The sequence below is a fragment of the Natrix helvetica genome, assembly GCF_964273705.1.
Source record: "Natrix helvetica genome assembly, chromosome: 5".
Classification (NCBI taxonomy): Eukaryota; Metazoa; Chordata; class Lepidosauria; order Squamata; family Natricidae; genus Natrix; species Natrix helvetica.
Genome location: NC_138551.1, coordinates 62209406 through 62236343, shown reverse-complemented (window position 1 = coordinate 62236343; position 26938 = coordinate 62209406). Strand labels below are relative to the sequence as shown.

The 26938-nt window shown below is 39.5% G+C and overlaps 1 protein-coding gene across 2 annotated transcripts; it reads right to left on the bottom strand.

Moving 5' to 3' along the window:
* Positions 1–1470: 1470 nt before the first annotated feature.
* Positions 1471–25433, bottom strand: BAG3 (BAG cochaperone 3). Of its 2 annotated transcripts, none has more exons than XM_081955323.1 (4): positions 24926–25433; positions 7381–7728; positions 4023–4382; positions 1471–2865 (listed from the first exon to the last, which is right to left on the bottom strand). In XM_081955323.1, the coding sequence occupies exons 1-4, from the start codon at positions 25106–25108 to the stop codon at positions 2044–2046; spliced, it is 1713 nt and encodes a 570-aa protein (XP_081811449.1). In that variant the 5' UTR covers positions 25109–25433; the 3' UTR covers positions 1471–2043. The 2 variants fall into 2 exon arrangements, with proteins under 2 accessions (XP_081811449.1, XP_081811450.1); XM_081955324.1 differs by having other exon boundaries at positions 4023–4379.
* Positions 25434–26938: the final 1505 nt, after the last annotated feature.

Sequence of the window (26938 nt, the reverse complement as noted above, 5' to 3'; positions counted from 1 at the left end):
AACCATATTCATACACCACTCAAAAATGACAATTAAAAAAACTAAGGAAGAAACAAAAAGATCAGAACAAATCCTCTCATAAGGGACATCCAGATAACAGGGAACACATTGCACTGGTGTTGAATGGATTAGCCAGTGACGTTACCATTGCCCAGGGGCCCCAATTGGGGGCTCCTTTCATGTCCTCGTCAGGAGCTGGAGCAAAAGATGGGAGCAGTATCTGTGTCTCGAACATGGACTTGCTAACCTCTAACCTGGCATCCCAATTACCTGAGCCACTGTGCTCCTTGGAGAGCAGCGATTTACAGCAGGAAAACAATCAAGCATAAAACAAAACTCTAATCAAGGAACTACCAGAGAAAACCACACCTTCTACCACGAAAACTGGCAGAGCAAAAGGTATTGTATATAAACAGGGAACGAACTCCGACACTCGCTCACACTGATATTGCCTAGTTGGGTACTAAATCTGCAAGGAAACAACCAAGGATTCCAGAGTTTAACCCTGAGCTACATATATGTGGACTCTCTAGAAAGAGTGCAGAGAAGAGCAACAAAGATGATTAGGGGACTGGAGACTAAAACATATGAAGAACGGTTGCAGGAACTGAGTATGTCTAGCTTAAGAGAAGGAAGGACTAGGGGAGACATGATAGCAGTGTTCCAATATCTCAGGGGTTGCCACAAAGAAGAGGGAGTCAAACTATTCTCCAAGGCACCTGAGGGTAGAACAAGAAGCAATGGGTGGAAACTAATCAAGGAGAGAAGCAACTTAGAACTGAGGAGAAATTTCCTGACAGTTAGAACAATTAATCAGTGGAACAGCTTGCCTCCAGAAGTTGTGAATGCCCCAACACTGGAAGACTTTAAGATGATGTTGGATAGCCATTTATCTGAAATGGTATAAGGCACTTGTTGCTGAGAAAGCTCATGAAGCCTCCGAAGGCCTGGGGGGGGGGCTCTTTCCCCCCCCCCCCAGGCTCCTATAAAGCCTCTGGAGCCTGGGGAGGGCGAAAAATGGCTTTAAAAAAGGGTGAACTCAGCTGGCCAGTGCGCGCATGCGTGCCCTGACAAATGGCTCCGCGTGCCATCCGTGCCATAGGTTCGCCATCCCGGGTATAAGGTTTCCTGCCTAGGCAGGGGGTTGGACTAGAAGACCTCCAAGGTCCCTTCCAACTCTGCTATTGTATTGTATATATTCTATTTTACGGAGGTAAAAGCAGGCAATATTCCAGCTTCAAATACTTTCTCTCCTCACCATATTTAATTAGGCTGGGTATAATTTGGCTGAAATATGGTTAATCTATTGAATGGAAAAGTAGCTCCTTGTACATATTTCTGTATTTTTAGTGCAACTGATGTTGAGATTGTTGAATATTTTACATGTCCACTTGAACCTTTCAATAAGTTCAGGATTCACTATATGTAAATTTGAAAAATCATGAACTTACTAGAAAGCCCTTGTAAGTATTCATTTACAAAGGAATATTTATTTTAGAAGCAAACAAATAATATACAGCAATCTTTCTCATTTATTAACCACACAGGTTCATCAGGCTTCTTTCAGTCTGTTTTATTTCTTTTCTCATTTAAAATATAGCACTGAAGTTCTCATTACAGTACATATAAATATCCCTATAGTTTCTTAACACACTTTCCAGACATCATTAAAGTGCCTAATAGTGAAAACATTTCCCCTAAGAGTGTCTGTTTTTAAAAAGGATATCTTATTTAGATGTACATAGGTAATGATTTTATGGAAGTAATTCTGCTAACTGAAATAGACAAAACATTTTTCACTCATTGTGTTGAACTTAAAGCAATCATTTTACAAGATATTTTTCAAACACATTATTTGAGCAAGTTACAGAATATAAGCTAAACATTATTTTTATGCACCCATTTCTGCCCCCCAACTGTTTTCCGTGATCCAAGCTGTTGATTAAAAACCAACTGGTGCAAAGCTCTGGAAATGCATGCAAGTTAAAATTTGCTTAACACACATTTAATTTAAGGAGTCCAAGGACTAAGTGTTGCCTCTCTTTATGGTTCAGCCACAGTTTTAGGTGTGCAACTTTCTTCAGCAAGATTTGAGACTATGTCTTCTTTAGATCCAGGTTGTTCCATTTCTATTTTGATTTGCTCCTTGACATTTTCATTATTTATATCCTTAGCAAGATTTTCCACCATAGGATCAATCTCCATTTTTTCCAGTGACAGTGGACTACTTTCGTGGAAAGATGACTGATATTCATCTCCTTGAGTGGTCTCTGGAACATCCTCTGCTTTCTGTTCAAGTCTTTCCAATATATTCTGGACTTTTCTTACACCATCTCTCCTGGCCTGCCGAACATCTACACGACCCTCAGGGTCCACAGAGTCCAAGGCTAAGAGCTCTTTGGTCAAGTATTCTTCTATCCACAGGTACTTTTTATCATTTTTCTTTCCTTGAAAGGAATAAACTTCATGCTCTAGGTTCTGTACCCTATTTAGAATAGCTTCAACCTTCAAGACCCCTGGGTGTTTCTGAGGCTCTTCTGCTTCTGAAGTCTTCTCTGATTCATGTTCCTGTGGTAAAGATTTCTCTTCTATTGGAACAGCTTTAACAGGGCATGGAATCTTGTTATCAACATGTTCTACTGTAGGAAATGGTACCTGCTGGGGTGGCTTAGTATCTACATCTGGACGTATGACTTGAATGGGAGAAAATGGTACTTGCTGGGGTGCCTTAGTATCTACATCTGCACGTATGACTTGAATGGGGATACTTTGAACAGGACTTTCTGTTGCAGGTGAACCAGCCTTGTTTTTAAGCTTGGTATCAGATAGCAGAGGTGGCGGTGCTTCTTCGGTTGGCACTTGTTGCTGAGAAAGAGGAGAACAAGCGGCTTATTATTAGGAAACACAAATTAAGAACATGTACAGGGATCGAAACTCAGAAATAATTATAATGCTGAGTTCAACATTTCCAGAATCTTGGAAATCATTCAGTATGAGGTGATATATATACACATACACACATACACACACACACTCAGTATGAGGTGATACACACACACACACATATTTGTTTTCGTAGATTTTCATGGGTGTAGGTATGCTGGTTTTGTTGTATTCTGGTCTTTCCCCATGTAAGATTGAGATTGTCTTGGCAACATTTTAAGCCTAAGACAACAGCCTAAAGATGGCAAGTGAGATCTTGCTGAAACGTTGCCAAGACAATCTCAATCTTACACGGGAAAAGACCCGAATACAACAAAACCAGCATGAGGTGATACACACACACACACACACACACACACACACACACAGGTTTTGTTATATATTGTGAACCAAAGTAACAAGCCAGAATTCGGAGAATAACATTCCATGATGAAAAAGCAATAACAAAGAGAAAAGGCAACACATACAAAATCCTGTTGCTGAAAAGAAAATCAGAACAAAACAAACTGAAAAAATCTGTAGTAAACAGAATACTAGTAACATGTGTCCTATATGGGAAATATTCAAATACTAGTGACTACTTAATAGAGTTATATACCAAATCAAATGCTTTATAGAAGAAGTCTTAGGTTCAAATCCAATTATCTCTATGTAGCATTAGGAAAATGCTACCAATCAGGATTGACAATAATCAATACAGACTAGTATATCTGGCTCAGTATCAGATGGTTTACTTTAATCCTAGGCCTCAATAATAAAAGATTATTATTACAACTTTCAAAAGGTTCTCTTGAACAGAGAGAAGTAACAACAAAATATTCTCTTTATTATTCCTATTCTTATTCCCCTCATTCTTCCAAAGCCAGGATGCAAAAGTCTGCAGAATGAAAAGACTCATACAATGATTATGGTACAGAGATAATAATAAATTTCAATACAAATGGAATTTTAATTTTTCATGTAAACTCCTTAGTCAAGAAATGATTATGGCCTTTGTCACTACTCTTTAATATTATATGTGAGTAATGACTTCAACGTAGTTAGCTAAAGAGGGGCTTGCAGAAGTTGACTATACTTACTTGAGGTTTGACTGACTGAAGCCTGATTGGTGTTGGTGACTGGATTCTTCCAGGTGAACTTTCACGACTTGCTGAGCCTCGCTGTATCACTCTGAATGGAGACTGGTCCCGCTGTGGCTTCTGATCCAAATCATCAACTTGAATTTTATGGTACACTGGCTGATGAGATTGGTAGTCACTTGGCTGGACTGGGCAAGGCATCTTCTGTGCCTGATGATAGACTTGTGATGGCTGCCTTGGGACATTTCCTTCATGGATCACAGGGATGGGTATATATCCTCGAGGGAGCTGATGACTTCCTGAGCTATGCCTGCTGGAAGACTGAGGGGAAATTGTTGGCGATTCTGAAGATGGAGGCTGCTGGAGGAAAGGCGATTATCAGATTTAGTTGCCATGTTCCAAGAAACAAACATTTCAGATAAGGTTGTTAGTTTCTAATCATATGACTAAACTCAACTATTTAGTAATATCTTATTTATGCTGTTTTGAAAAGTTTACAGATAGATCATTGCTTCCAGTGTTTTAATATTATTTAAAATTAGCAAGAATCATAGTGAGGCAGCAGGTGCTGATGCCAACGGTTTCACTTCTGCTTATGTATTTTTCCAAAGGGTGCTTTCCACATTTTTATGTATACTATGCAATATTATCAAATATGGTATGTAACCTCCCTTGATACTCCCCCAAGTACCTCCTTTTCTCAGAAGTACACGCCTGTGTAACCCCCCCCCCTAAAATCAGGTGGGTACAAAACCCCTGTCCTGGGCCTAGCCAGGACAGTTCAGACTTTGCTGTGTTAACGCTCTGAACTCGGATGCATCAATAAACCTGTTTTCTCTCGAACCTTGTGGTCTCACGTCCCATTCCTGGCGAATTGAGGTCTTAGGCCCCAATCCGCCGCAACAATAGCACTATGCTGAAGCAATTTACTTAACAGTATATTTTAATCAGTAAAAATCTTCCTTAAGAAAAATATTCCTACTGTTTATAAATAAATATCCAATTTGTTAGGTGGTTAATTAAGTTGGAAGTGATTTAACATCATTGACTGAGAACATTTTGATTCAGCAGATTGCATTGCTATAAAGTATGGAATAACTTAAAGCATCATGCTACAATTTAATGTTTGACAGAATTTAGCAACCTGTTCAAACTTTGTCCCTCATAGCTTCTTATGAGAAGCAGGGGACAACAGGGGAGGTCCTGTTGGATCTAGTAGGTAACAAATTCCTTTCTCCTGAAAGTACTGATTCCAGCCTTATATAAAAAAGGCCTCAGTGAAATTAATTATGAAAAGGTAATTTCAGTGGATCCAGAAGATTGGAACAGGTTTGTAGCCTGTTTTGTGGATCCATTTTGTGAGCAAGGTCCTTAAGAAAGTAGTGCTTGGACACATCAGACATTCCTTGACAAAACAAATTTTCAACATCTATTTTAACCAGGGGTTTAAGAACTGGTTTGAATAATGAAGCTGCCTTGGTTACTCTGTGAACAGGAGAAAGATTCAGGGTTATGTTCTATTGATTCTTTGGATTTCTCAGATGTTTCTGACATGATAGTTTCGTTCTGCAGAGGATAACTAAAAGGAGATATGACAATTTTGCCATGGTTCCACTTATCCCTGGAAGACCATCACCAGAAAGTGGTGGGTATAATTCTGCTCAATCTCTTGTTAAATCATGGGATTTAACAGCATTCTATTGTATCTTCTACACAAACATTTACATAAACATTTAACAAGTGTATATTTAAAAGCATCATCTGCATGCTGATGAAATGCAGCTCCTTATCATTAGATGCAGATAGTCCTCACTTACCAAATGCAGTTAGAGAAGACTGGCAAAGCAATCGTAAAATGAAAAACTCATGACTTATTATGTCAGTTCATCACTTCTAGCTGTGACTGTTAAATTAATCACTGCAGATCATTAAGTCTAACATCATGTAATTGGGACTTGCAATTTCCTGCTGGCTTCCCCATTGACTTTGCTTGTCAGAAGCCAGCTTTGAAGCTCGCAAACAGCAATTATGTGACCACAAGACACTGTGCCCATTGTAAATGCACACTATTGCCAACAGCCAGATTGTGGTCGTGTAACATGGGGGGCATTGCAACAGACACAACTTTGAGGAACAGTTGCAAGTCACCTTGTCCAACACCATCTTAACTTGAAAGCTTGCTGAACAAGTGGTTGGTAAGCAGTACCTGGATAGAGGCGGCAGATGAAATATTAAAATATTATCTCTCTAGTTGAGATGGGTGGCACACAAATTTAATAAATAAATGCATAAATAAAACAATCCTTTTTATTTATTAATCATATTTATATAGTTGGCTCTTTCCTGGGCCAACAGGTTCTATGTACAATCATTCATGGCTTGGTCACTTCTCACTTGGGTGAGGGCAATTGTATATGAACTGTCCTTAAAAACCACTTGGAAATTACAATTGGTCTACCATATGACTACTCAAGTATTTAAAGGTGCATTTTGGTATTCCCATGTGGCATCTATGTTCTATGAGCTGCACTGGTTACCTGTGGGTTTCTGGTTACAATTCAAGGTGCAAAGGGATTCCTTTGCTTTGGAAAAGCACTGCAAACCTGCTTTTTCATGGTATTCATGGGCCAAGATATTTTTGATTCCAATGTATTATTTGATTGATTGATTGATCAAGACCCAGAACCAAAAAATAGAATAACAAAACAAAAGGATAATGGAATAACCAAGGCTAACCATTTCACCAACTATTTCAAAATCTTTCATTCATTCATTTCCAGGTTCATCTCATCTCATAATATAGTTCCTCTCAACGAAAGAACTATATCATCCAGACCTTATGGAAAGTCAATAGGATCAGGATCATTACAATCCTAGGATTATTGAACTGTTTTTTTAAAAAATTGTGTGCAATTTTATCCTTTTCGCATTCTGTTTGTTTTTACTGAGTTTTTGTAATCAGCCTCCTTGAGTATTTTTTTTAAATTTGTCACCTGAATAAATCTAAAAAATAATAACAACAAAATGAAGTTGGTCTAAATAAGACCAAAATGCTGTCAGCAGATGCTTTAACTGTCAGTGAGTGTTCAAGCTATAATCTGGAAAGGCACCTCCCGAAAGACCACATCTATAATTTGGGGAAAGTGTGACTGTATTGCATTTATAATAATGTGCAATGCTCTTTCTTCAAAAGTGATCTAAATGCAGCACTACAAATCAACACCTATTAACAAAATCCATTTGCATAACAGGATGTATAAGTCAATATGCAGAAGAAAAAAATAGGACCATTATATCATCGTCCTCGTAATGCAACAATTCTAGCATAAAACCTGCCACAGCACTTCTGTAAACTCACCTCAGATCCTGAGGACTGTATTTGGATTGGGGTTGTTGCACGTTGTGCACATGGCTTATCTGTCTGGGCAGCTTCTGCAAACCCTCTAGCTGGAGACTGTGAACGGATAAAGCTTCCTCTTGGAGATGATGGGGCCCGAACTTGGGTAGGAATGGTTTCTGCCTTGACACGCTGAATGCCAGGCTGATAGCCAGAATTGTATGAGTAATGCTGTCTGTTTTCGTCACCTTCGTGTACAACTGGAATTGGAATATAACCAGCCCGAAGCTTTGGATATCCCACATTTCCATCTCGGATTTGGGCTTGATTCACGCTATGTCGAGATGGGCCATTTGCTGATGCGCTTTCCTAGACAAACAAATTATACAATGCAGAGTTAGAAATTTAAGATTTTTAAAATTCAAGACATACCATTTCTAAGTTGTGCAATTCCATCAGGAGACTAAACATTGTGTTTGTTCATTGGTTTGATTTATGGCCTTGAAAGGTCAAAGTAGCCTGTACAGTGCTCCTCCTTATTTTTTCAGCAACAAAAAAACCCAGTTTTTTTTAATCAGTTGGACTGAGAGGGACTGGCTCAAAGTCATCCAATCAGCTTCTAGACAAAGGGTGGACTTGAACATCTACACCTACTATTATGTGATTGCAGATTAGGTGATTAAAATAAAACATATTTCACAGCTTTTCAGATGGGTTTCATGATAGCTCAAGGCAGATATTCCAAATAGAACTGACAATTTCTGGTCCATTACAAGTATGTTTTTACTCTATTATCCATATTTAACATTAACAAGTAATGATTACAGTATTTTAATACAGTTTTGAGAAAGATGTTTAGAAGGCAATAACTGGGTGATTTACAGTCTTAAGACTTTATACATTGCAGCAGTCATTTAAAAGGCAGAAAATTGTGCTAAAACACTTCAGACAAGCAATAGAGTATCCTTATTATATTATAGCTGTTCTCATTATTTTGTAAAGTTTAAAATTATACTCAAGAAACAAAATCTTGCATAGAAAGATTCTAGAATTAATTTTTTGAATCTCCAAGCCAAGCTAGAAGGTATATCTATCTGAATTACTGTCTGTCAGCTTCCAATAACTCTAAAATAAATCTCTGTATTCTACCAGCCCAGGGGCAACAGGAGATTGATGGTTTCTTTCTGAACTGAAGCTCTTTCCACCACTCATTTCTCAAGATTGGGCTCGAAATTACAGCATTACAAAATATCAAGGGGACATACAGGAAACTACAGCACAATTCTGTTTTAATTTGCAGATGAAATGGATGACCTTCCAAGCTGTTGTGCATTTAAAATACAGGAAACATTTGTCACATCCCAACATTAACTCAAAATTGCATGTTCTCCTCTGGCTTATGAAAAAGTCTGAAGTTGCAATAGCACTAAGGCAGCAATTATTACTGCAAGTGCACTGGGCTTTGGAAGCTCCCTCTAACTGCAGCAATCATTTTTAACTTGAAGATGAAGATTGACCCAAACCTTTATCAAAAATGGACAAAGACTGGAAACAAATAGAAAGGCAAAGTCCTGACAAAAAACAGTAGCCCAAAATGATTTGACTCACACATACAACTAGTCCTCAACTTACAACTGCAAGTGAGCCCAAAATTTGTTGCTAAGTAAAACATTCATTGATTTTTGCCCCATTTTATGACCTTTCTTGCCAGAGTTGTTAAGTGAATCCTGAATTTGTTAAGTAACTAACACAGTTAAGTGAATCTGGCTTCCCCATTTATTTTGTTCGTCAGAAGGTCACAAAAGTTGATCACAACCTCAGCAATTGTCATAAATATGAGTCAATTGCCGAACATCTGAATTTTTATCATGTGATATGAGGGTGATGAAAAACAGTCAAAAGTCACTTTTTTCAATGCCATTGTAACACTGAACGGTCACTAAGTGAATAGTTATAAGTCAAGGACTACCTGTAGCCTCCTACCTACACCACTATTAAAGGTTGCAGTCTCCTTTCCAATAAACCAGTAAATTATACTCTTCTGGATTAATTGTAACTGATTTTAATCAGTGAATGTTTCACAAAGAACTAAACAAATCTCTGTTAGACTGGAAGCAAAAAATCTTCAAAAGTTTTTTCCCCCAAAGAACCAGAAAAATAGAGGGAGGGAGGGAGAATGGATCAGATGGAAGAATACTAGAAACATTACAAAACATTGCTAGAATTGATAGTTGACTACAACAAATTGTTACTAATTGCTTAATGCAGATGTGTCAAACTCGGTCATGATGTATTGCGATGCTTTTTGCCTTTGCCAAGCTGGGGTGGCCATGGCCTGCGTGTGATGTATCTGGCCTGCGGGCCACCAGTTTGACACGCCTGGCTTAATGTTTTTGACATTAATTAAAAAGTACCGTATTTTTCAGAGTATAAGACGCACCTCTTCCCCCCCAAAAGAGGGTGAAAACTTGGGTGTGTCTGATACACTGAATGTAGAACAACACTTTGACCTCTGCCTCCCAGCAATTTACCTTGTTACAGCAAAGGGGAGGGGCTTGCGGGAGGCAGCAATAGGCTATAGCAATCCCTGCAGCCTGAAACAGCTGATGATAGGGAGAAACTGAAAGTGAAACTTGCTGTTTGCTCCACCAGGCAAATTGCAAGGAGGCAGAGGCAGATTTTTTTCCCCTTGTGCTAATCAGGCAGTTTGCTGCAAGGAGGTAAGTCAGTAACTATAAATGCCTATAGAATGTTCAAATTATTAGACTTATTTTTAAAGACTGCTTTATTATTGTTCTAGACAACTTAACAAAATGAAGACGTTTTTTAAAATAAATGCTTGATCTGCAAAAGCCCAGTGCTATTGTATCTTCTTTTAAATAGCAGAGAATAATTATACTTCCAGAAAGCACATCAATTTTAACAGCATCTGTACAAGTATAGTCTGAAATGTAACACTACAAACAGTGTATATTGTCTATGCTGTTTGTTGCAAGGAGGCAAATTGCTAGAAGGCAGAGGCAGATATTTCCCCCTTGTTTTCCTCCCCAAAAGCTAGGTGCATATTATACTTCGGAGTGTTTTATATTCCTAAAAATATGGTATTAACTATAATCCAGTTTTAAGCATTTAAACTAGCATAGTCTTCTCCAATTTAGTCACATTCAGATCAAGATTAACAGTTGTGTTTGCTAAGGATTATGGAAGACAGTAACAAATTCAGTAAAAAATGGAAGACAATAACAGTTTTGTTTAATAGAAGGTAAAAATAAGTGTGTTCGCTAGGGATTATGGAAGACAATAAAAAATCTAACAAATCTGTAGGATACTGGTCTGGAAGATAGACCAACATTAAACACAGTCATAATTTCTGCAAATTCATTTCACTAAACATAAGCCTTAGTGGAAGAATGTTTACATGAATATTTAAGGAACAGAGAGGTAAATGAACACAAAATTGTTAATCCTCTCTTTTGCAGTTTCTTTTGAAATTTCATTTCTGGTATCATTATATATATTCTCAGATATGGGAAGATATGGAAAGAAAAACCAAACCAAAACTTGCAAACATTAGGAATTTTTTTTTTAAAATGTGTATATTTTATGTGTCATATTTAAAAGAAAAAGTGGCTAGAATAGTCCTTGATAAAATTAACAGCATAGAAATATTTCAAACACTAAAATGAACAGGACACAAACAGGGGACAATGTTCTTTTTAATGCTATTTAAAGAACGTCATTGGCGAAGGAAACAGATGGATCCATTTAATATCAAAGTAAGGATTTATCAGCTGCAGTTATGTGAAAGTGTGGGGTGAAGTTTGGAAGGAAGGGTGGGTAGATCAAAAGAAAAAAGAAGTCAGAAAGAATGGAAGATAAAAGTTAAAAGCTTAAGTAAGTTTGTAATATGATATTTAGACTGTGAACAGGATAGAAACAGAACTTTATGCAAAAGATTCCCCTCCTAAGCCCTCTAATGAAGCTCTTCCTGCAGTGGTAATTCTATTTTGGGAATCACATTCTAAATGAATCTTCCAGTGAGATCAGGTAGCAACTACTGCTCTTGCTCACAAAATATCGTTCAATAATGCAAAGTTTAATAAATAAATAAAAGAAATACCATATAAGCAAATTTATATGGCTGCCCAACTAGCAAGAGGTGGACATTTGCCTGCTTTCGATATTAAAAACCCTCAAAATAAAAACCCATAACCCCCACACCTACAGCAATGATATCAATCCAAAATCTTCCTCAGAATATCAACTACCAATTACTATGAATTTACAGTATATGGAAATGCAGCAAGTGACCATTGTACCATCACATTATATAATTTGATACCATGTCAAGCTTTATTATTTATTTATTATTACTACTATGTAGAATTTTCATATTTTGATGCTGCTGAATATTTAAGAAAAAAAGTTAGGCCCAAATTTCTGTGCCTGACAAACAACACATACTAGAGTGATAGTAATGCTTGGTTTGCCCTCGGAGAGAACTTTGCTTAGCGACCAGGTAGCTTTTGATTTTAAGAAATGAATTGTGGTTACTGTATGCTTTTCCATTTTGTTTGGGTGTGTGCATTCCAACTCAGGAAAACGATTATAATTTAGATAACAATAAGCATACGCATTTGGGATCTTGAAAAAAAAATCCATTGAATTACTCTGATTTCTTTGCAATTTGTTGCCTTCCAGATGTTTTGGAATACAACTCCCATCGGCTTGTGTATGAGCAATTATTGCTGTGGGTCAGGAGGGCAGCTGTTGTAGAGTAGCTACCATATGTAACTCTGTAGAGCAGTTGGCAGCACAAGACACAGTCTGCAGTGAAGCAGAAAAATAGTAGCAAATGAGAGGGGGATCTCATTTTGCCACAAGGATTTGGGACATAGCAAGGACTTGTACACTGTATTTTCTTGTTCTCTTCTAGCTTTTCTTTTCATGTAAGAAATATTATAATTGATGTGAGAATGAAAGGAGCCTGGAATAATATAGCATACTTTACATGCGTAAACTATGACTATTTCCAGGGACTGGCTTATACAGCTTACTACTTGCCTATGTCTAACACTGTTTACACAGCAAGAACTCATTAAGCTAATTTATTAACCAAGGTTCTCTGGATTCTAAATTGGTACTTAGTTTTAGACTAGAAAATTGGAATTCACTCTTCCTAAAAAATACTGGCATTGCATATGCAGTCAGAATATGGGAGGAAAAAAAGTAAAAAAAAATATTTCCTGTTGTTTCAACTTTCAAGTACAAATTATTTTTAAAAATAGGATTGCAAAAATGAATAGTAGGCATTCACCAGGCAACGTGAAATAATTTTGGCATTTTTTTTTTGCCAAAATCAAAGTATATTACCCTATTTCCCCCAAAATAAGACATCTCCAGATAATAAGCCCAATTGGGCTTTTGAGCACGTGCCCTAAAATATGCCCTCCCCAAAAAATAAGCCCTCCCCCAAAATATTGCAACACAGCAGCAGCCACGCTCTCCGCCTCCTGTACCTTGAAAATAATAAGACCTTCCCGAAAATAAGGCCAAGTGCTTTTTTCGGGGGTGAAAGAAAATAAGACCGCGTCTTATTTTCATGGAAACACTGTAGAAATTTGGCATTAGAGAGCAATTAAAGAACAACCAAACACATTCAAAAGCTAGTCGGGTATAATGGGCTAGACTAGAGACTAAGAGGCAATAAATCTTAGTCCTCCCTTAGGTATGCAAACTGGCTAACTGGCCAATTACTCTCACCCCAACCACCCACCACATGGGTTGTTGTCATGGGGAAAGGAGTTAAGAGCATTATGTAGACTGCTTTGAGTTGTACAAAATAAAGGAAGGATATTATTACTGCTATTGTTGAAATTTAAAGTGTATCTGAAATGGAATGCAAGAAAGACTTTTGAGAGATGGGGCAAAGAAATGCTGCCTTGGGAAAGGCCAGATCTGAGAGGGCATATCCCCCGGCAGCTGCGTAATGGGCGTAGAAAAGAGGCATAGAAGGGACCCCACCCTTCCCCAAGCTTCTCAAGCTGTACAATATATGTTGGTATATTCGTATGTTTAAACCTGCAAGATTCTATTAATGTAGCCTTACAATAAAGTAGAATTAGCTCATCTGGTTGTGTTTCCCATCTGGTCTATCTGGGAAGACTTAATTAATCTTGCAAATCTGAAAGTTTGAATCTCCTGCCAATCTCTCACTATCTCCTTTACAGCCTGAGACACTAGGGAAGGCCCCTTCTGTACCTCTTTGTCCACCCATTATGCAGAAGACTTCCAAGGCCCTTCCAACTCTGATAGTCCTATTCAATTCAATTCTATTCTATTCATTCTTGGATGAGAATCACATATTTCTTACTTTGATCTCTTATAATTTGTAGCACATTCTTTTTCAATCTTCTGGTGCTACTTTACTCAATTTGATGTTATTACCATATCTAGCTTTTGAATGTAAATCTATTTACACTGGGATTGCAGAGAAGCTAGAATACAATAATTTATACACACACACACACACACACACACACATATATACATATTTATATACAAACATATATTCCTTATGTGTGATTATCTTGGGATTTATCACCTTTTTTGTACAGGCCTGAGCATAGTTCATTAACATTGGAAATAATCAGGCCTCACAAATGCAGGCAATCTAAGGCATGGGAAAAGGTGTGTGTGTCTGTTGTGTTTGTGATAACTCCCTTTTTTGGCAATTTTGAAAATTCCTCTGTTCCCCAAAATCAGTAGTACATTTCTTGTCATTCTTAAGTAGAACTGTAAATGTAAATCCAAAGACATTTAAAAAATAAATTACCAAAGTTATTGGTAATAGACAAATAAATATTCCAGGCCTGCTCACCTGTGACAAAACCTTACTCACTTTGTAATTCTTGCCCTCATCCTCTTTGGCTCTTAGCCCTCCCCAAAATATAAAAGTATCACCTTCACCAAAAGGTTGTTTAAGAATTTGCTAGCACTCCCCTCCTCCCTTCCAGCATCTCTGTGTGTTTTGTATATATAAAGGAAGTTAGGATTGAGTCTATTCCTATCCATTTAATGAAGGTATCTGCCTGAGGTCTAGTGATAAAAAAATAAACTGAAGAGATGCATGTTAGATAAACAGAATGTGCTAGAAGACTTGCTAGAGCAGAATTACAAGAAATATCTTGTTAAAAAAGAGACTATAGGGTTGCTATTATGAGGTCATCAGTACTGTGGATAAACAAAGTGCCTCCAGCACAAATTATCCAAGGGAGAAAGAAAAATCCTTCATACGATTTCACAGGAAAAAGTTGTAAAATAGACATGAAAATAAAAAATCTGCGGTCCCTGAAGTTAATGGCCATTACATAACCCCCATTGTCACATAATCAAAATTCAAACACTTGGCAACACACCCACACTTATGACCGCAGGGGCATTTCAATACCCACCACCTGCTTCTCTTCCCTACATCTATGTCCTTCTGGTCACCCTGGCTTGTAGGTGGCACTCCTCGGCAACAGCAGCAGGGCTGGTGCTGATGTAGAGATCCGAGGCCTTCAGAAGGCTCAGCCACCTGCTACTGCCTCCAAGCCTCTACTTCAGCCCTAGGGCGACCACTGCCACTGAGAAATGCCACCTCAAGTCCTACATCACAGCCAGCCCAGTCCCACAATGTAAAGACCCAGGTGTTCCTGCCACCCTGGACTCCACGGGTCCTGCTGCGCTCGGCGTGCCCGGCCTGAGCCTATGCGAGGAAGGTGCTGGCTGCACCAGGCTTTCTTCTGTAGACCGCTCACTGTGTTCTTCAAATCTCACACAGAATTATCCAAATAGCATGCCCCATTCTCGTGGCGCTTGGAAAGCCTTCAGAAAGCTTTGGAGGTCTTCCGAAGCTTCGTGAGAATGGAGGGCATGCCATCCTCAACGGTATATGCCCATTCTCACAACACTTGGAGAAGATACCTCATGTAGCCAGAAGCTGCATCATGAAGGAGCCAGGGGAGAAAAGCCCCATCAGCAGAAAAAGCAAGAAGATGGTGAACATCAGCTGGGGTGGAGCAGGGCAGGGCAGCGAGGGGGAGGGCAGGCTTGCTGGGCTGCAATTTTGTGCCGTGTTGTTTATGTTTCCCGGAGCATGGCAGATTTGTGCTACATTCTTTGGCATGATGGGTTTCCACGGCAGTTCCTGGGATCTACAGTGTAAAGCTGTCGAACCAGGCTGGGGCAGCTAAAACACTTCCATGGATGGCTACGACTTTGTACTGTGCTTCTTGCAGCCCCAGAGCTGCGACACAACAAGAAGCCCCCGAGACATAGCATGTTCTTTTCCCAGCACTCCTGTGCTCACACACCTGCACCCCGCACCCTCTTCCCTGGCCTCCACGAGATTGCATCACACACTGCAACAGCCCCCAACTCACATGTGGTCAGCGATGGGCTTCCCCCATTCCCCACTGCGGCACCTCTGTGCTCTTACCTGGGACTCCCTCTGCTTCCTGCTTAACAACCCATGTGTCTGGATAACAAGGAGTGCCAGGATTGCCATCACTACGCTATACAGTCACATGGCATCCTGCTTTATGATCTCATCACTTAGCAACAGAAATTCTGGTCTAAGTTGTGGTTGTAAGTTGAGGCCTTCCTGTGTGTGTGTGTGTGTGTAAAAAGCATAGCACGGATAATACTGAGAGTGCAGATTACAGAATACACATTATTCGAACATATAAGTACCTTGAAAAGCTGAGGGTTTCTGAGCCGAACCTTCCCAATGTTACAGCAATATCTAGGCCCGTTTTTGTCTCATCCCATTGCCTCATGCACTAAATATGAACTATTTTCCTGGCTTGGGTTGTGTTTGTATAAACAAATGGAACAGATAACCAGAACAGAAGGAGAGGAAGAAATGATAGTCCAACTCCCAGCTGACCCAGTAGCAGGTGTAACCTGGCGTAACCTGGCGTAACTTGCTTTTCTCTCCTAGTAGAAACTACTCAACTTGTTTAAAATTTGTTTTGGGTACTTTCAGTTCTGTATACTTGTTTTGTTATGGCTAAGCTGTTGTTTTATACTGTCTCACTATATTTAAATGCTTAAATATGCAGATTGGAGAATTCCATCAGTTTTTCTTAAAACACTTCAAGAAACTCAATTTTTATTTATTAATCTTCTTATTTCTTGCTATTAACTTTATGGAATCCTTTCTGCATCACTTTTATTTAAATCCATTCATTTTGTATCCATCTGAACTTACACAAATTAGTGGTTTTTTTGTTTGTTTTGTTTTTGCCCTTTTAAACACTGGCAATGAGTGCATTCTGGCAATGACAGGACGAATCTGCAAGAAATTCAGAAAAACTATGCACTTTCCTCTGATTAATTTCATTTAAATAATCAAAACAAAATTCAACTCTGCAGGGAGACAAGATCCTACTAGCACTGGCCCTGAACTTTCTAAAGCATGTGAAGCCATACACCCTCCATGCCTATAAATGGAAACTGGACTCAAAGACTGCATCAGAAGGTGATGAAAGCTGCAATAAAGAGCACTTGCATCATTGCTTGATCTTACTAAACTTAAAAGTAAGTCATTTTTAAAAAATCTATTAAGGAGTACCACAAAGAACGTTTTAGTTGAAGAGATACACAGAGGTGCATTATTTATGAAGCTTGTAAATAAAGATGCATCATGTGTACTCTTGAAAGCAAAACAGTGGGTCTATATATAATTTTATATTACAATATAAATCACAATACAGGTAGTCCTCAACTTACAACAGTTTGTTTAGTGACTGTTGAGAGATACATCACTGAAAACCGTTTTTCACACCTACAACCATTATATCATCCCCATGGTCATGTGATCAAAATTCAGCCGCTTGGCAACTGACTCATATTTATGAAGGTTGCACTGTCCCAGGGTCATGTGATCTCCTTTTGGGACCTTCTCAACAAGCAAATGGGGAAGCCACGCTCACTTAACAACTGTGTTATTAATTTAACAAGTGTGGTGATTCACTTAACAGCTATGGCAAGAATAGTAGTAAAATGGGGCAAAACTCACTTAACAAATATCTCACTGAGCAACAGAAATTTTAGGCTCAATTGTGATCGTAAGTCGAGGACTACCTATAATAATCTTATAATGCCAGGGTGCAAATCAATTACCGATCGTCCTAAAATTACAACCATTTGTTTAGTGACCATTTGAAGTTACAATGGCACTGAAAAATGTGTCTTATGACCATTTTTCCACACTTATGATTATTGCAACATCCCCATGCTCATGTGATCAAATTTCAGAGTCTTGGCAACTCAGATTTATTTATGACGTTTGCACTGTCTCAGATTTATGGGATCACCATTTGTAACCTTACAAGTAAACCCCACTAAGTAAAGTCAATGGGGAAGTCAGATTTACTTAACAACCATATGATTTACTTAGCAGCTGTGATTAAAAAGAAAGGTTGCAAAATGAAGTAAACTCATTTAACAACTGCCTTCCTTAGCGACAGAAATTTGGGATATAAATGAGGTTGCAAGTTGAGGACTACCTGTAGCTCAAACATCTCTTCAGAAGGGTGATTATTGATTTATGTTTCACCTTTCTTCCAACAACTTTAGGGAAAATATATAATACTCCTCCAATTGTATCTCTATTAACAATCATATGAGAGACAGGTTGGATAGAGAAAGAATAACTGGCTCATAGCCATTCAGTACAGTAAGCTTCCATTCTAGGATCTTGATCTCTCAAAATCTATCCTGATGTCTAAACTTTACACATCAGCATAATATAGTGTAAAGTGTAGATCTAAGGCCCGTTGTCATGGCTGGAACAAACCTGTGCCACAATAAAGTGTCCAGAGTTGGCTTAGGATGTAGAAAAGACAATGCATAAAACACAACGAGGAAAGCATTTAAACTTGAACAGTTTATGGATACTGCCTTATATTATATGAAAGGAAAAGTTGTTGAAAAGCAAAAGTTTCTTGTGGAACAGATTTACAAAATTTTACCAGGTCTACACGTGTAGATTTACCAAGTACTGAACCTTTTAATCAAATTAAATCTCTTACTGCAAAGATAACAAAATATATACAACTGAACTAGCAGAGAAATAGTTTTCCTAAACAAGTCTACATAAATGGAATCAAAAAGGGCAGACACTGTCATGTTTTAAATCTCACCATAAGAGTTGTGAAGAAACAAACATCTGAATAATATCCAACTGAATGCAATATGCTGAAAGGCTTTTCTTTAGAAGATCTAGATATGTATTTTAAAAGAAAATGAAAATAAAATAGAAATTACTATTTCATCTACTATAGTAAGGTGAATTTATCTGGATTCTTGTATTGTAAGAGATGTGTACACTCCTTTTTCTAACACTTATGAATCTTTATATAACTTAAATTCGTAGACAAACATTCAGACATGTTTGGCCTAAGTAAGAAACTGTACAAAGTGATGGGTGGAGGAAGGAAACACAATTATTGAACACAGTGGCTTTACTTAAATTGGATGCACAGCATTTTCTACTGATGTGCTGGGTGAACTCAATGCCACTTTATCCCATATTCTTCTGACAATCTATCGATTAGACGCCAATACAAGATTGAGGTTCAGAGGCATCCCAATCGACTGTTCAGATGAACAAAATGTGTGCAATATGCAAAACTTCAAAAGTGGCTAAGCCCTCAATGCCCGGCACTAATTTACCTCTCCCTTATTCCTCCTATGTTAAGCAGATCACTCTGTACAGTTGCTGATTTTCATGCTAGCTGCTGACTTTCAGTGAGAGATAAAGCCAGAGAACCTACTCCACCCATTATATCTTAACTTGTCTTGCATTAATAGTTTCTTGGGTCCTTAGACTAAAATAAACTATTTAATTATTTATTTAAGGAGTGTAAAGACACTCCCACCACCACCTGCCTTCCCAAAGGTTCAACCATTGGGGCAGAGCAATTTATCCTACATCAGGGGTGTCCAAACTTGGGAACTTTAAGACTTGTGGACTTCAACTCCAAGAATCCCCCAGCCAGCCATGCTGGCTGGGGGATTCTTGGAGTTGAAGTCCACAAGTCTTAAAGTTCCCAAGTTTGGACACCCCTGTCCTACATGCTCAGTTCAAAGACTGGAGCAGGCATCCCCAAACTTGGCAATTTTAAGACTTGTGGGCTTCACAAGTCTTAAAGTTGCCAAGTTTGAATACCTCTGGACTGGAGGATCTTCTATAAATGTGGCTGCAAGAGATCTTTTACAACGTGCTGCTTTTGACACTTTTCATATTTTAGGACCAGTCCATATTATACTTTGGAAAACAATGTGAGACTAGTGCTAAATAGAACCATTACATATGACTTGGTTTCAACTGATTGGTGACCATTTGAGTTAAATTACATTACATGATAAGCAATGATAGCTATGATAACCTGCAAAAAAAAAAAAGTCAAAATCACAACTTCCCACAACTAAAATCTTTGTAATGCTGCCAAAAGTGTTGCTAGTTTTCTAGATTCTTCAGGCAAAAGAGTTAATGCCAGAATTCAGCAGGTGCAGGAATTGTTCTTATAAACAGTGTAATTCCAGTGTAATGTTTTTCATGGCTTTAACCTTTTTGCCTGAGGAATAATTTTTTAAAAATCCAAAACTTGAAATTGACTTTTTGATTAGCCTAAAAAAAGGACTACATCTATAAAGGTTTTTTTTAATTAGGCAAAGGCCCAATTTTTATCATGTTTTATCATGTTAACATCATTTTAACATTTGTTTTAAATAAATTAAGATTTATATCACTTAAACTATAGTTCATTTGCAATTTAACAGCAATTTTAATGTATACAAATGACAGGAATATATTAGCTGTTCTTACTTTCAAGTAAGATTTTCTACCAAAACCACCAACAGACTATTTATTACAACCATGTGGAATCAGCGTAGCACACAAGCCATCTAAAGCCCTTCAAAACACCTTAAGTAAATAAAAAACTCAGCAGCCCCAGAAAAAAAAGTCATCTGTAACATATAGTGTAATGACTGCAACAAGCATTACACAGGACAAACAGGCAGAACACTGGCAGAACATATCCATGAAAGCCAACTGGCAGTCAGAAGACATGTTCTTAAAACTCTACTTTCGTAATATATGGACAAACCTGTCACTGCGTTAATTGGTTTGCCAACTTGTGCTTATATTCTGAGTTATACAGTAGACTGAGTTGTTTCTTATCTGACAATGATTAATGAGCATGTCTCATAATACGTCACACATTCTTTACTTTCCTTCTGATCTTCCGTTCGCCTGCCAAGAAGGTGGCCAACATAGCTCTTGCCAAAATGTAAGATTTAGATAGCAAGTTTTGTATTATTATTTTCTTTTATATTAAAGTTTTTTATTAGAACATGTTTTTGGGTTTTCTTTTCTGCTTATTCGGAAATATGCTGCTTGGAACATGGTCCACACCTCATTAGTTCAGGGTGGAACTCCCCCTGACAAAACTTAACCATAGTTTCAATTGGGAAATTGTGACCATCCTAGACCAAGCCAAATCCAAAGAAAATATTATGGCTAGGGAATTTCTAAAAGTCTGGCATGGTGACAAATTAGCCATCGACAGACATAAACAACCCTATAAACTATGCCAAAAAAGGAACAAAAAGACGTAAGCACCTTTCCACCCGCAATCAGCACCCAAATGACCATAGATTAACTTCAACATCAGACCAACATTCAAGAAAACAATATTCCAAACCAGGATCTGCCAAACAAGCCACTAGAATATAATCTGAGAGCAAACCCCACTCCTGACTAGCACTGATGAAGTTACCTAGTTTAGGTAATGAAACATCTGCAAGAAAACAACCAAGCTTAGAGAGAACCAAGGAGCCCATTTATAAAGTGACATTCATCTAAATTATTTTAAAGAATAATGGTTATTTTTTGCTATTCTATTTTATATCTTTCCAATTATCAACACTGTGCTACATTTAATATTCAGACAGGAAGCTCTTTTCCAGAACATCTAGAACCTTTCTTTGCAACTAAAGTTATTAGCAGTCAGTTTAGTTCAGGCAAGACATTTAAGTATCTTTAATTAAAAGTTTGAGGATTTGCCAGGGCCAACCCTACCATTAGGGAGATGATGATGTTTCCCTTAGGCAAGATGCTGAAGAGGGAATTGTCCTGAATTCTAAACTATTTAACATTTGTTGATACAATTCTTTGTATTACAAGACTTCATTTATGTCCCCTAAATCAAATAGGAAAAAGATGCCTAATGCAGCAGCCCCCCCCCCCAACCTTTTGGGCGCCAGGGACCAATTCTGCAGAGGGCAGTTTTTCTGCGGACTGGGAGGGCATGGTTTCTCATGCTATCTGAATCCCGCACATGGATGGATGAGGCTTTGCTTGCTTGTGTGACCCGATTCCTGGCGGGCCACAGACTGGTAGGGATTGGGGACCCCCACCTAATATATAGATAGTTGACAGAAACATATGTCTGCATAAATTGTGCCCCCCCCCCCATGCTACTTCCTATTCTGTGCTTATGAAGGTAGGAAGACAAAGATGTTATCCTTCTGTACTCAGGACAGGACAAGTCAAAGAATGAGATTCCCCAAATTCTATTTCTCCCCTACTCACCAGCAGAAAACAGCCACCTATCATTCTTTCTAATGTGGGGTGGGGCAAGTCTAGACAGATGCTTAGAATGGCAGGTTTCGCCACTGTTAAATTACCAGGGTGGATGGGTGCATGGGATGAAGAGGAAGATAGTATTTTCAATGCTTATATTTTGTGTGACCTATCTTCTATCAAGTTATTTCTCAACACGGTCCACATCTTCTGACAGAGGATTAAACCCATTCCCACAGATGCCCTGAGAGCTGACATAGAAAAGTAGTATTGAGGTAAAGGGAGAAGTAACAATGGAATGACAGTGCTTGAAGAATGTGACCAAAGAAACTAGTTCTAAAATTGTGGCAGCATCCAGAAGTATCAAGTACAAAGCCACAGAGTGCATGTAATGATATCAAAAACAAGAAAAAAGCAGGAGCAGGTAAAGTATCTCTCCCTCCACCCCTCTCTCTCTCACACATACAGCCGACCTGTGTTTTTGATCTTTTTTTTTTGAAGGAGCATAAAACATGTGATGAACCTAATGGAGACAGAACTAGCGTACCCCACTGGCAGAACTAAGTTTAAATTGATTTTATGGATTACAAGCACCCTTGGTTTTTTTTAAAAGGCCCAATACTTTCTCAGAATAGCATAATATCCATGTTTGTAAAAGGTTTTCCCCAAACCTGATAAAACTCCAGTTATAAACTCCAGTTAGGAATTTTTCAAGCAGATGCCTCCTGGAAATTAAGAATTAAGAATTACTCTCTAGTATCCCAAGAGAAATGGCCATGAAGAGCAGGTCCCAGGGTTTAAAAGAACGGCGGCCATGCCAATTGGAGTCTACAGGGATGAACTAGGTAGATTCCAACTCCTAACTATTTCAGCAACCATTAGCACTTTATAGTATGTCAGACCATATACACAGCCAAAACTATATTGGAAAAAAGGGAAAATATTACTATTAGAACTGCTCAAGTCACCCGAGCTATCATGAGGACCTGGAAGAAAAATGCAGTTACAAGGATGCTGATGAGGGAGTAAAGAAGACACTTCAATTAAACTACTTTATACAGACTAGCGAGAATGTCATATTTTCAGCAAAATATTTTGGGATAGGAAAGCCTATGAAGATTCTACAGAATAGCAAAATATATTAGAATGTTTTCTCCAAAAGAACTATAGATGAACTATGCAAAATATGTTACCTCTAAAGTAGTGATGGAAAACCTTTTGGGCTCAGCATGTCAAAAATTCAGAAAATGCCTAGCTTGATTCTCTGGCATGTCACAGTCCCTCTCCCCCAACAGAGGAGAAACAATTCTTTAATTTTTAAAAATATATATAATCCAATCGTGGTGCTATGTATTATACAAAAAAATTTCCAATAATTACAAAAATGAAGTACAAGTAGAACAAAGACATTTTTGAAGTTATGCTTTTGACAGTCATACTTGGGTGTTGGTGACGGCTGGCGTGTCACCCAAAATGGCGTGGTGTGTCATCTTGGACACATATGTCATACGTTCACCATCACTGCTCTAAAATGAACACAAACAATTATTTTAAAATCTAATCATTATTTTGCATTCGGTCCTTGATTTTCTCCATCTAATCATTGGATTGTTATATAACCAATAAGCATTTTGGCAGAAATGGAGCAATTTATGTTCCAAAAAACAGTAACAGGAAAAAACCAAGAATTTTAAAGAAGGAAAGGGTGAAGTATTTTAATAAGTATCCTCCTTTTTCTACCTTTCCTTTGGAAATTAGAAAGGGAATCTTCGTAAGGAAACTTTGCCCAGGATGTCTTAGAATCCATATCATAAAAACCACTTGAAAAACTGGTATCTACAAAAAAATAACATTAAGGATAGCAACCTAAATCGAGCCCTCATTATATACCAAGACAAGTCTATGAAAACCGTACTGTTGAGAGGGGGGGGGGGGGACCGAAACTTTCGTCGTCTTTGTAGTACAGCCAGGCTAATTGCGTTCGCCTCTTTACAGATCGAGACGCACTTCGCCAACTTTAAATAAACGTTCGCAACGGCGAAGTATCAAATGATTTCGCGCACCAAAAAAAAAAGGGGGGGGGGAACGACTGCAGTGCGTCAGAGACAAAAGCCAGCTCTTAGCCTCACTGCATAGCCATGTAGTCGGGTGGGGGAAAGGCAGCGAGGACAGACTTTTCCTGGCACTGCCCCGCTGCATCTTATTGCTCCCAGCGCCCCAGGGAAGTACTCGGCTCCTGTCCTTCAAACGGCGCCACCCAGGAGTTGCAGGCAGAGCCCATCCACTCACCCACCCCCGCCATTCCCACCTCCCCCGTTTCCCCTGCCCCCCACTGAAGGCCTTTCAACTTTATCTCTGGAGTCACCACAACAATGCCATATACTGAGGAAAACTCTCGCGCCCGACACGGGCCGTCCCCCAACCCCCACCCCACCCGGGCCGCTCGACGAAAGGAACGTCCCTCCTCACGTACACACACCCAAGTCTGGAGAGCGGAGATAGTGCGCCTTGTCCTTTAGACCCAAGCCCTGGGCGCCCGAGAGAAGACGACTCGGCTTTCCTCTTGACCTTCCCAAAACTAGGATTGCAAGGAACATGCGTCCCTTCTCCCCTTCCCACCAGAAACTACCGTGTCCCGTGAACTCTTCCCTCTTGTCCCCAACAAGCACGCGAGGTATGGAGCGCAGCAAGCGGGACAAACTATTAAAAGTCATGGGAAGGACGTCTATGGGGATTCTCAGTCACGGGAAGGACACAAGCCCGAATTACCCGACCTCTACCTTGGCTCCGTCCCTTAACGAGACGGTAGGACAGGAGCCTAAGAGCGAGGGCTCCGCGTCCTCAGTCAACCTCCCTCCACTCCACGGTGCCAACTAACCCCGGCTTTCCCACGCCAAGAAAAATCCGCGTAACCCGTGGCGGTACCTTCAGGCAATCCTCCTGTAGGCGCGGGTCGTTCCAGGTGGTGGTGCGGCTGTTATGATCCACAAAGAAAGGCCAGCCGGTCTGAGGGTCTATCTTCACCTCCCAGCCTGGAGGCAAAGGCTCCCGCTCGCCGCCTCCGGCCTCCACCTGCATCCGCGTGGGAGACTGAGCAGCTGCGCTCATTGCTGCGCGCAAGAGAGAAGGAGGCGAGGCGCAAAGAGGCTGGAGGAAGGAGGCAACGCGGGGAAAAATTGCCAGCCGCCGCTTAGGTCATCCGCTGGAGTTAAGCGAGGCAACTCTTGCCGGCCGGGCACCTTTATCCAGAGGGAGGAGACATAGAAGGGGGTGGAAGTATCTGGAAATAGCAGCTCCGCGCCAAAGAGGAGGGGAAGGTGGAGGAGCAGGAGACGGAGGAGGAGAGACGCGGGGCAGCTGCCTGGCTGGAAACTTCTGGGCGCCTCCAGCGCCTTTTGATAGCCGGGGCGGGAGCTCCTAGTTTGAGTCACTCTTCCTCGCCGTCATTATTCAGCAGTAAATCAGTTAAGACCTTCGCTCCGCCTGCTGGGCGGCGAGTTGAAAATCGTCCTCATTATGAAAACTTGCGTTCCCTTAAGTGAGCTGTTTCTGAAATTCAAGGAGGGTTTCCCTACCCTGAGCCTGCATTTGTCGCTTATCCCTTTTGGGAGAGGAAACTGGACTTTCTTGGGTTAAAAAAAAAACACGTTTCGCTTCTCTTCCAAGAAGTTTCTTCAGTTCAGTTCTTCAGAAGTGAAGAAATGTCTTGGATGAGAAGTGAAACGTTTTCAAAGAAAACAACCGAGAAAGTTCAACTGCCTTTTGGAAAAGCACCTTTGGGACAACCATGACCTAGAATTGAGGATCTCCATAGACATTTGTCTCTGACGTGTCTTAAAGAGGCCTACGGACCTGGAAAAAACAAGCGAGTCTGCTCCCTTACTGGCGTTTTAAAAATAGTTTAAAATAGCCCCGGAGGATTAAACCTCTTGTCTTAGTGACCGACCCAGATTGGAACCTGCAAATAGTTTATATTACAGTTATGGCCTGGCAGCATAGCTGCCCATGTGAAAGGATGAAGTAACTTGCAACAAGTGTTTCAGAATAATGACTGCTGCTTATATTAGAAATGCTGCAATCCTAAAAATATTTTCATTGGATTAAACTGAAATGGTGGTATCGGGTATCTTCATTTTCATCAGTGGCACTTGCACTGCGCAAAGTTCTGTACAGACTTTTTCAATTATTGAAACAGCATATAGTTTTACCAACCCATACCAGTACTGTATTGTACTAGCTGTACCCAGCAAAGTTACATTTCTGCAAAAAGAAATAATAAATGCATGTCACAGACGAGACTGCCTAGCTCAGATTTTGGGCAAGAAGCCACCATGACTCTGACTCAACAAAACAGCTGCAGTAGCGTTAGGCAAGGTCTTGCCTTAATGAGAAGGAAAATTTGCTTTCTTCTCTAGGCAAAGAATTGCATCCTCCATATCCCAAAATCATCAGAGAATGATGACATCATAAATCTAATACTTTTCCACTATAACTGCATGTTTTAATATTGCCAGGCAGTTTTAGCTAGTGGAAGAGTTCGTTTTCCAGTTTCCCTTACTATACCTATTAGAAATTGGAGTTGCCCATCTGAATGCAATCAGTCTTGATAACTTACCCAGCATGGGAACATCTCCTAAATTTAGGTGTAGAATAGATAACTAGTGGGTGGTTTTGTTTGGAGCTGGTATTTTTATATGACATTTCCTTACTATGTTCATGTCATTCCCAGCCCACTGGGATTTCTTGACTTGTTTCAGTTTGAAGTTATTCTGGCTGTCACACATTCCCTTGCTGTCTTGTGCAGTATAGGTAGTCCTCGATTTACAACAGTGTGCTTAGTGACCATTCAAAGTTACAATGAGACTGAAAATTGATTTGTGGACATTTTTCACATGGCCATTGCAGCATCCCCAAGGTCATGTGATCAAGATGCTTGGC

What these genes read in the sequence shown, in the direction of transcription:
- BAG3 (XM_081955323.1), bottom strand. Translation starts at nt 25,108, where the DNA reads ATGAGCGCAGCTGCTCAGTCTCCCACGCGGATGCAGGTGGAGGCCGGA. An exon ending in TACAGTCCTCAGGATCTGAG is followed by an intron (nt 4,383 to 7,380) that starts GTGAGTTTACAG and finishes CCTTTCCTCCAG; the next exon opens with CAGCCTCCATCTTCAGAATC. An exon ending in TTCAGTCAGTCAAACCTCAA is followed by an intron (nt 2,866 to 4,022) that starts GTAAGTATAGTC and finishes CCTCTTTCTCAG; the next exon opens with CAACAAGTGCCAACCGAAGA.